Source organism: Girardinichthys multiradiatus, chromosome 18, assembly GCF_021462225.1.
Source record: "Girardinichthys multiradiatus isolate DD_20200921_A chromosome 18, DD_fGirMul_XY1, whole genome shotgun sequence".
Classification (NCBI taxonomy): Eukaryota; Metazoa; Chordata; class Actinopteri; order Cyprinodontiformes; family Goodeidae; genus Girardinichthys; species Girardinichthys multiradiatus.
Window position 1 is genome coordinate 19715766 of NC_061810.1, and position 10803 is coordinate 19726568.

The 10803-nt window shown below is 40.0% G+C and overlaps 1 protein-coding gene across 3 annotated transcripts; it reads right to left on the reverse strand.

Annotated features, from left to right (window-relative positions):
- Positions 1 to 653: 653 nt before the first annotated feature.
- Positions 654 to 10249, reverse strand: slitrk3a (SLIT and NTRK-like family, member 3a). 3 transcript variants are annotated; one of them, XR_007042410.1, is made up of 4 exons: positions 9958 to 10249; positions 9253 to 9349; positions 3827 to 7523; positions 654 to 3649 (listed from the first exon to the last, which is right to left on the reverse strand). XR_007042410.1 is itself a non-coding variant. In XM_047392101.1 (3 exons), exon 3 carries the CDS (start codon positions 7463 to 7465, stop codon positions 4751 to 4753), a length of 2715 nt encoding a protein of 904 aa, XP_047248057.1. In that variant the 5' UTR covers positions 7466 to 7523; positions 9253 to 9349; positions 9958 to 10249; the 3' UTR covers positions 654 to 4750. The 3 variants fall into 3 exon arrangements, 2 of the variants coding, with proteins under 2 accessions (XP_047248057.1, XP_047248058.1); XM_047392101.1 differs by having other exon boundaries at positions 654 to 7523; XM_047392102.1 differs by having other exon boundaries at positions 654 to 7523; positions 9253 to 9399.
- Between the last annotated feature and the right edge of the window lie 554 nt (positions 10250 to 10803).

The following is a 10803-nucleotide window of genomic DNA, read 5'->3' on the forward strand; positions in this document are numbered from 1 at the left end:
ATAGATTAGAAAAAGGGATATGTATTTCACGGATGCATTTATTTGAATAACACCTTCATTGTGAATTTTATATATGCTTTTGTTTCAGAAGCTGCTGTAGTAAAAAGTGGGGTCAAATAAAATCCCAAGAAACAGCTACCGCATATTAGCTGAGTGATAATTAACTTGAAATCAGCTAAATACAAATATTTACATTATGCTGTCATGGTCCAGTTTAAGATTGACAGGTTCACCATGAACTTATTTTTGAGAAAGATAAAAAACACAAGCTAAAAATATATCATACATAGAGCAAGAATGCAGCACTGCATGGACAGAGAGAAAAAAAAATCTAAAACTAAATAATAAAAAACACTTTGCATTGAAGTAGTGAAGAAATCTCAGGATATGGTGGCAAGTATTTAAAGCTTACTGACTCAGTTCAAAAGTAACCTTTAGTGTGAAATGTATAGTGGAACATGTCATTCTCTAAAAACCTTTAGTTAATGTTCATTGTAAAGTCACCTATTGATGTTCATGCAGGATAACAAGAACATATCATGGGAAAATAAATATCTTGGAAGAAGCTCAATGTTCATCTGTGAATTCTTATATTGATTGAACAATGGGTAGGGTAAACAGTTACCAAGACACTGACCAAAGCAACAATGATCAACGATCCCAAAACTTTATTTATCTATTCATTTTAGAGAGGGTTGGGGATGGTAAAGGTTTAGAGTAACAGAGAATTACATCATGCTTTTAATCAAACTGAGTGCACTCTAAAATTGCTGACAGTATAAACTGACCTTGTCTTCATGGAAACTAAGGTTTTGTGTGTTTTTCTGTGTGTGAATGTGTGTAAATACAGAAAAAAAGTGTACCGGAGTCAAATTCCTTGTTTGTAGGTACGAACTTGGCAATAAAGCTGATTCTGATTCTGATTCTGAAAAAGGAGAAGACAAATTAGGTGGAGCAGATTACAAGAGTTCAGCACTGTAAAACTTTCCAAAAGCAATAAAAACAAAAAGCCTTTACATTATATAGCCATACTTTTGAAGGATTTATATGAAGTTGTCCTCGCTTATCTGAGCAGCAATAATTGCCAAAAGAATGAAGGCAACGCAAGATAAAATGCTCAATTTAATGCAAGCTTATAGACTGGATCACTGATAACCAATTCTGGAAATGACTCATCAACAATACCTGAACATCTTTCAGAAAAGAATGTTTGGTTTGCTACATTTTAGTTACTGTACGTTGATACATATCAGGAACAATAACAATATAGTCCAACTGAGCATCACCCCTCCTATTTAATGCATTGTATTTAAACAATGTGGCCATAGAGAAAAATATGAATCAATCCCTAAATGTACTTACAATAAGAATGACAGGTGCACACACCCGTTTAAAATAGCTGTTTTTGTGATCTAAAAAATTAATAATTTGAGATCCTTTTAAAGCTTTTATGTGACCTATTTCATGTACAACTTCGTTGAAACTGTGCATACCCTCGTTTATCTGGGGGTATGGCTGGCCACCCCATTCAAACTCATAGAAGTCAGTACACACCTGTGACTATATACAACACCTCTGATTAACCCTAAATAAAGTTAACTTATCCTTGTACACTTTTCCTGACATTTTCTTTGTTTCATCTTACAGCAAAGACCATGATCTGCAGAGAGTTTCCACGGCATCGGAAGTATCTCATTGTCAAAAGGAATCCATCAGGGCATTATATATACCATGGAGCAAAAAACATCAAGTGTAGGAAATGTGGTGCAACATTGGTATACGCAAGAACTAGACTTCCCCCAAAATCAATGAAACAACAGAGAAAAATGGTCAAGGAGGTTGGCAAGGGCCTACAGCAATATTGAAGAAGCTGCAGGAACTTTTGACAAGTACTTATTTTGGTCTTTATATGTATGGGCTTTGGGGTTAAATGGTAAGATGGAAAATATGGAAGCATTTCCTTATAAAGAAAAGAACAAGATACATCAAGTAAGGCATAGTGGTGGAAACATCATGCTTTGGGGTCTGTTTCTTCAGCTGGAATTGGGGACTTAGTTAATGTGGAGGACACCATGAACATATCAAAATACCAATCAGTGTTTGCACAAAATATCAGACTTCTGCTAGAAAGCATCTTTCAGCATAACAACTCACAGTATATATCTAAATAAAGAAAATTAATGACTTCACCAGAAGAAAATTATAGAGTTTTATAGAATATCCTAGAAAAAGCCAAGTCCTGATTCTGATTAAAAGTATGTGGTGTGATTGAAGAGGACTGTACATAAGAAATGGCCTCACAATCTGACAGGTTTGGAACAGTTTTTCAAAGAGTGCCCAAATATTGTAGAGATGTGCCATGCAGATACATGCCTACACAAAAAGACAAGTAGCTGTAATAAATTCAGGTTGTACATGTTATAGGTCGCAATAAGATGGAAAAGTTCTGAAATGATTTGTCTTATTTTTTTTTACATCACAAAAACCTGGCATTTTAATATGGGTGTGTAAACTTTTTAGATTCACTGTACTTACAAATTTTAAGACATCAAGACTGCATCATACAAGAGATTAATTGGTAATAATGCTGATATTATATTTTAATCATTAGTTGGTACAACCCCCTAACCTTTCGTTCCAATTTCCTTTGTCTGGTTTGCAGAATAGATGAGGCTAAGAAACGAGCATGTGTAGCACAATGAAAAGCTACATTAATCAAATGGTAACTGCGGTACAGAAAAGTATAGATATAATTAAAAGTATAGAGTTGATAAATTAATCTCTCAAAGATTTGGCAATTTTCTAGGTAAATTTGTTATGCTTTACTTTGAATAATTTAATCACAAGCTGATCAAAGAAAGCTAAAACTCATGCTATTAAAAATGTGTATATATATATATATATCTATATATATATAGATATATATATATATAAATATTCTGTATTCTATTCTATATAATATTTCTATTTCTATTCTATATAATATTTCTTATAATTTTCAAACCGTAGCCTATATGATAACCATACAACAGCACCAAATCTCTGGAGTGGCAGAATATTTCTATCGCCCCCTAGTGGAGTGCAAACACATAGCAAACTTTCAGGGAGAACTGAGAAATAAGATGTGCAAATTCGAAAAGTATCTTCCAATGACGATGCCACTTACCCTCTCAATTAGTTTTTATTTGCATACATCAGCGATACATGTTCAGATAACTGTGCCATGCCTCTCTGAGTTGCCTTTTTAAGATATCTTCCTCAAAAGCCAGCAGCATTCACTCGACTTGTTCTGGGCTGGTTTTACTTTGGCTTTAGATATGCGGCTAAAGCCTGCAATTTACCAAACAAAATATGCATTAACATATCATAATAAGACCCTCAGTTAAAAAAAACAAAAAACAAAATCAGCATCTTGTATTATTTTTTCCATGTAGCTGGAAATGTAGATAAATTGGATGCAAATCTTGTTAGATGAATATTAACAAGTTTGTGTTATTATAGGATGTTTATTACCTTGCACTGCTTCTTGGTCTAGCATGCGCTTTATGCCTGATGACAGCTAATGGCTGACCACAACCTACACCAAATACACATCTTGTTGGTCTCCATTCCACGCATGTTCCACTGTCATTGGTATTGGCATTGACACCTTCATCAATTAGATTAAAGAGTTTGTTTTTATTAAGAAGGCTATACCAGACGCATAATCACTATACATTGATTTAACATTATCTTTACAATAAAATTCTTCACTGAAATTACAGAATAAATATATGCACATTTTTCTTCAAATCTTTGTGAAAGAGAAAACATTAAAAGTGCTTACTACAAAGCTGTTAGTGGTTTGCGATGGGAAATCCAGAAGCAATGAAAAGGGAAGAGGGAGTGGTGTCTTAAAGAGTGTGGAAATATCCAGAAAACCCCTCAGTATGGTCTTGTAATAATATTCACAAATGTTTTACCATCCCTGCGTTGGCGCTTCCTTTTCTTTACAAGAAGCATCCTGATATAGACATAAGTCTTCATTAAGAGTAATAACCATATTAATAAGATATAAAAATTAAATAGACCACTGAACCGTAAATGTGTTGCAGTATCTCTGTTCATAGAGAGACGTGATAGTTCTGAATAAATCCTCTCACTTCCTGCACTGAAGCGAGTGCATGCAGGAAACTGCAGTTCAGTTTAAATATAAGTATTCTTTAGACTCGTTTGATAATGTAACACAAAGAAAAAATGTGCACAGATTCCAGGTGTTTGTACATCCTATTTGAAGGGTAGAAGAGAGGAAAAACAAAAGAAAAAACAAAAAGTAAGGGAGACGTCCAGCTCCCGTTCGTCCTCATGGTAACTAGTAGCACATCATGTTAACTCCATACAAATGGATTTTAGTGACAGATGTAACATGATTTGTGTGTTTTATTTCCCAGTGCCCCCTTTTTTTCCTTGTTTTCTTTCTTGAGGGCATATAGAGATATTTATATATTATAAAAATAACGGTTGACGTTGCTGGCTACTCTGAAAAAAAGGCACTTAATTGAAACATCTGAGAATGACCTCTCGTCCAAGGTGATATTGGGTGGGAGCGGGGGCAATGTGACTGTATAATTATACATTTTATTTCATGCTGTCTAATCAAATTTAGCTTTTAATATTGGTCTAAGTGATTTTTTTTTGGAAGGTGGCAAAGTGTACATGACAAAACTGCAGGGTTTTTTTTTTTGTTCTTCGCCCGTGGGCAACTGAGTGATTAAAATCGGTAGGATTTTTCCAAGACTTCTAGGTAATCTGGCTTGGTTTGAAGTTTGGCCCTTAACTCGAGGTAATCACTTTGGGAGGGATCAGGGTAGCAGCCTTTCCCGGCTGTAAAAAGCAACGTCTCCTTCAGCCGTGCATCCTGCTGTAAATCTGGGTACTGCATGCCTGGTGGATGCGCATGTGCAACATGGATGTCCTTTAATTTGGGTACTGTCCCATACAAACAGTCTACAAATCCCACTGTTGGCGTTGGCCTCTGACTGTCAATCACTGTAGAACAAAGCCCTCCATTCTCATGAAATCCTGACATGTCCGCTGTGGTGTGGTTGACTGTAACAATGGTGTTGAGTTGAGAGTTGGAGACCGCCAAGGTCCACTCTCTCTCTTTCTCCAACAAGGTTCTGTAGTTACTGTTGGTACTGCTTCCATTGTCTTTCTTTTCCGCAAACTGTGCCATCTCCTCCTCTGAAATCTCTCCTTCTCTAGGCTTATAGATAGGGTTGTTACACATTTGTGTCACAGGGTGGGGGATGTAATCATAAACGTGGCCATGAGCGTGTGTGTGAGTAGTGTGCGAGTGTGTGTGCAAACTGGGTGTTGGTTTCTCCAGCGTGCCAGTGTTTTCTGCACTGCTTTGCCTTGGTGGATCCTCAAAAATCCTGCATTGCATCTGGATCCCTGTTAGGTCCACCTCAGAACGTTTCCGAAAAGGTAGCTTCTTCCTGCGACGGAGGACAAAGGCAAACAGCCCAGCAGTCACAAACACAGCTGAAATGAAGAGGATGAGTAGGCTGAGGATGAGAACCGATAGCGGAACAGCCCCTCTTCCAGCTGCTTCCTCCATTTCAGAGCTCCCTGTGGTGAGGTCTTCCACACCAGGCAGAGCTGGAGAGGGACCTGAGGAATGCTTCAGCTCAGGACAGATGACCTCAACCTCAAGTGAGCGCAGGTCCTTTCCAGAAGCATACTCGGGTGTCTTGCAGATGACATCCCCCACCACAATGACAGAGGAAAGCTTTTCCAGCCAATGTTTGAGAGGGATAATATCACATGAGCAGTCCCAGGGGTTCTGATGGAGATCAGTCTGCACGATGGAAGTCAGATGCTCAAGGACACCATGAACAGGCAGGGAAACAAAGTAATTGCTGTGGAGATTAAGACGTGCAAGATTGGTGCCAGCGAAGGCATTGTTAGGGAGTGACCTCAACAGGTTATTATTGAGGAAAACCAGCTGCAGATTGGGCATCAGAGAGAAAGAATGAGGCTGAATTTCTCGGATAACATTGTATTCAAAGTAAAGATAACTCAGCATCTGAAGTCCACGAAACATTCCAGGAGAGAGCCTCTCAATGTCATTACCATTCAGATACAAACGTTTTAAGTTTGGTAAGCTGATGAACGCACCCTCCTGGACATAGGATATCCGGTTGTTACCTAAATGTAGTAAATCTAAACTTGAGAAGTTCCAGAAATCTGAGCGGTAAATCTTCTGTATTAGGTTTCCACTAAGATACAATTTTTTAGCATTGAGGGGTCGCGGCAGAAGCTCTGAAATGTTGTGAAAGCCTTTGTCTTTACAGTTTACTGTTAACCCCAGGTCATTGATGTGAAGGTTGCAAACACAACTGGCTGGACAGATTATTGGAATGGGTGGTCTTGTTTGGTAACCGGCAATAGGGGGTTGGTTGAGGCCTGGGTAAATGCTACGAGGGGTTGGGGGGTTCTTTGTGGGCCGGGGACGTTTGGTAGGCTTCACAGCTCTTTCCTTGTACTCCACAGAAGACGCTGTGTTGTGAAAAGAGGAGAGCATAGAGGAAGGTTTAGTAGGCCAAGTGTTCTCATTGCTGAATGGCACCCGGGGAATTCCCAGCTTGGCCTCAATCTCTGCATCGGAGAGCAGAGGACAGAGCTCAGTGCGCTTAATTTCCCGCAGGTCTTTTCCATGTAGGTGGAATGGGTATTCACATGTGATCTCTCCTACCAAAGCTGTGTAAGGGATTCTCTCCAGCCATGTCTTTAACTGGACAATCTCACACACACAGTTCCAAGGGTTTTCCTCCAGTTGGATTTCCATCAAGTTCCGCCCAACATACTCCAGTGTGCCTTTATACTGCAATGTCTTTAGTCTGTTACCTCTCAAGTCCAAGTGTGTTAGGGACACAGACCGAAAAAGATAATTTGGCAGCATGGGTATGAGATTGTCATTTAATATAAGCACTCTTAATTTGTGAAGGTGCCTGAATGCACCACTTTCAATCCTTTTAATAACATTGTAATCTGCCTGGAGATACTCTAGACTCTCCAACCCCAGAAATGTGTCGTTTCGGAAAACTTCTAGTTTGTTTTCATGGAGAAACAGCCGTTTGAGTATTCCTAAGCCGTTAAATGCCCCTGCATGTATATCTTGCAAGGCATTATTACCAAGATTGATGGAAATGGCATTGTTAAGATGGAGGAAACTGTTAAAGTAGAGCTTCCTCATCGAGTTCCTCTGCAAGTTGAGCTTGAAGGGCCGGCTCCAAATTTGAGAGATCTGGCTGACATTTGTAAATCCTTTACTGTCACAGTGGACATGGAAGATGCCTTCCTTGACCTCGCAGTCACACGGCTCAAAGCAGGGCTCATCGATCTCCTCCGAGTCCTCCAGCAGTGGGATTGGTGTGGTCCATCCTAAGGCTATGGTGCTCAGCAAGGTAACCCACAGCATCCTCGCTTACACCACGATGATGAAGTTTTGGCTCCAGGGACAGAGCCACTTCACAGCACTGCAGCAGGGAACAGAGAACACCAGGGTAGATGAGAACGGAGGGAAAGGGGAGGTGTAGGGTTAATGTTTACACACACACACACACACACACACACACACACACACACACACACAGTAACAAAGAGGAGTTTGAGATTACAGAGGCAGTAAAGGAAAAGGAAGATATGAGGAAGAGTGCATTAGTTTCAGTAGAAAGGATGGCAGCTTTGAAATGAATACCTATGAATAATAGAAGAATGCTGGACACTACTTCAGATCCTGCAATATTGCTGTCTTTTTAAACAAAATATAAAGCCCTAAACTCTTAAATAGATAATATGGTACCCGAGAACACAAACAGCAGACAGTACATTTCACTGTGTAACCTGAAATGCCATTTATTATACAGCAGATGTGCTGTTAAGGTCGCAATAAATCACAGCAGAGATGCTTATCACTATGAATAAACGAAGGGAACAGTGGGTGAGGAAGAAGTAGCGTCGAGGAGACACTGTCCCTTTGCTTTTAATGCATGACAAGGACCTCAAATCCATCCTTTAAGATATGAATTGTGATTGATGTGATTGTACTACTGCAGAAGCAGTCCAAGTTCAGACTAGAAAACAAAGTAGTGCAACAAAATTATATTTTGTCTTTAAGCCAGTCTAAACATGTCTGTGCATCTCTATCTGTGAGTCATTTAAAATGGATAAAATAGTGCAAAAAATATATTTTTGGGTATTTTATGTCAAATTCACCAAATTCACCATTCTACACCATTCAGTGAATAAAAGTGAAAAATAGTTTAATGTTCATAAAATGAGGGAACCCAGTAATTTGCCCCTTGTGTTTTATGGAAGGAAACACGTTAAGATTTTTTCCCAGGCTGTAAAAGGAAAAAAAAATCACAATATTTTGGTCTCATTAGTCAGTGTAACTTTTTTAGGATAACAAGAATGGTTGCACATGTGAAAAGTGTGAAAAGAGAAGTGGGCGATTCTTCTGCTTTGAGAAGTTCATGTATGGGGTAGTGTTTTTACAAGAGCCCAGTTACCTTACAATAAAGCAGAAAGTTATTAGCAATTATAATTCTGAGGATAGTAAAAACTGCCATTGTCTAATATGAACTAAATGGTTTTTCTGCTAAATATTTTGTGTCATTGTCCTTCTTCCTCTGTCTTTCTCTCTCTCTCACACACATACATACACACACACACACACACACGCACGCAAAGCTTCCGAAAATCTCTGCCATTATTGCAAACTCATGTATGCACTGCACTTTCCAGTTCAAAAACACAGAGAAGCGCATGTGACCGCTGGCCCGGGAAAAAGCGCTGCCCATGGTGCTGAAAGCAAAGCCCCGGTAATAGACAGGAAAGATGCAGTAACCCCTTTAGAAAAATTTGAAAGATAATAACCCTGGGATAGCCTTTATATATGTAATATAGATATATATATATATGGATTGAAAATGAAATTAACATTGTGTAAAGATCGTAATATTGTGTTTATATATATATATATATATATATATAAACACAATATTACGATCTTTACACAATGTTAATTTCATTTTCAATCCATTCCCTGAGTAATCCAGCAAGATTTGATTCCGACTCCATGTTATAGAGATCAAAAAGCCAGATGCGATGTCAGAAAAAGTAACAAAAGATTTCAGAGCACTGAGCAAATTACGCACCATAAGTCCGTTTGCGGTGCATCGAATCGAGTGTAAATATACCTACTTAGTTTAGCGGGATTCCAACTTCACATATCCTCCTTCTGCGGTGATGGGTCCTGTCGTTGCCCGGTGCATCCCGCGTCTCACGGTCCGATGCCGGGCTGTAAGGGAGGGGAAGAGAACGAGAAAATGAGGGGGGTGACAGAGCCGTCTGAACGGGGAAAACACAAAGAAGGACATGGACAGAGACAGCGGGCATTGAGAAGGGAGAGAGGAGGAGGAGACGCGCATCAGAATAAACCCCGGATGAATTAAAATAAGTCCTGCTTGTCATGAATTGGCAAATTTTAACCAGATTCCATTAAAAGGTCAAAACATTTCAATTGGCATTATCACACTGAGTTAGTGTGGGAAAAATGGTGCTAAACAAGTTCTGGTCTAGAAGGAACGGTCTCTGATTTGGTGCCAACCCAAGACACCCCCCATACCCACCCTCACTCAAAAAAAGGGTAGACAGTAGAGCGCGTGTTGGAATACATGCCAAGCATAATGCAGGCTTTCGTCGTGACATTGGCTGTAAAATCGGGGACTAAAGCAAGAACAAACGGGTATTGATTGGTAGGATGGATTCCTGCTCTCCGTTATCTTTGCTTGCTGTCTCCCTGTTTAAAGTCATGGCTATGCAGACATCAATAGAACCACAGAAACACATACAAATATTGGGTAGATACTTTCCATGTTCCATACGAAATAGTCTATAACTGCTCACCTTAGTTTTGTTGTGCAATTGGAAAGCATCGGGAAAAAAGATCACTAGTTTTGAGTCTGGTAAATCTCTCTCGTTCTCCCGTTCTTTTCCTCTTCTCTCTCTCTTTCCCTGTCCCCCTTTTCCTCACCCTCTCTTAGTGGCTGAACCGAAAGAGAGGAGAGAAGAGAAATGTAGACGTGATAAGAATGCGATCTCTTCCCCTATCTCTCTCTCTTGCTCTCCGGTGATACTGACTCTCTCTCCTCTCTTTTTCCTTAGCAGTTTGTTTAAAATGCAAGTCCTCTACTTCTGCCCATCCTCTTCCTTTTCCACCCCTTTCCACCACCTCCTCCACCTCCTCCTCCTGAGCCGCCTCTCGGGCGAGCGCTCAACAACCGGGTGAGAGTGTTCTCTTGTCGGCTTCAGGAGCCTGTCTCTGTCAGCACATCGGCAACAGTACGGGTATGTGGATCATATCGGCCTCGACTTGGTTTTTCCCCCCTGTCGTGCGTCAGAGAAAGTGACGGACCGAGCTGGAGAGAAGGCTGCGAAGAGATGGGAGAAACAGAGGAGAGAGATCTGGCAGTGAGAGAAAGAGGGAGGGAGGGGGAGCAGTGACGGGGGACGGCTGCTCAATAGTTCTGGATTCTGTCGAGAGGAGGAAAGGAAGTGAAGTGAAGAGAGGAAAGTAGCGAGTGAAAACCGTTCTGGCTGCAACGGCGAGAACGCGCGTTAGTGAAAAATAAGTAAATAAGAATCCGGTGGCGTGCAAGACCTGTGGATCCCAGAATGGGCGCAAGACACCTCCTTCTCTCTTTGTGTCTCCCTGCAAAATGATTTTAATTACTTATTTAATAGGAATGGAAT

What these genes read in the sequence shown, in the direction of transcription:
- slitrk3a (XM_047392101.1), bottom strand. Translation starts at nt 7,465, where the DNA reads ATGCTGTGGGTTACCTTGCTGAGCACCATAGCCTTAGGATGGACCACA.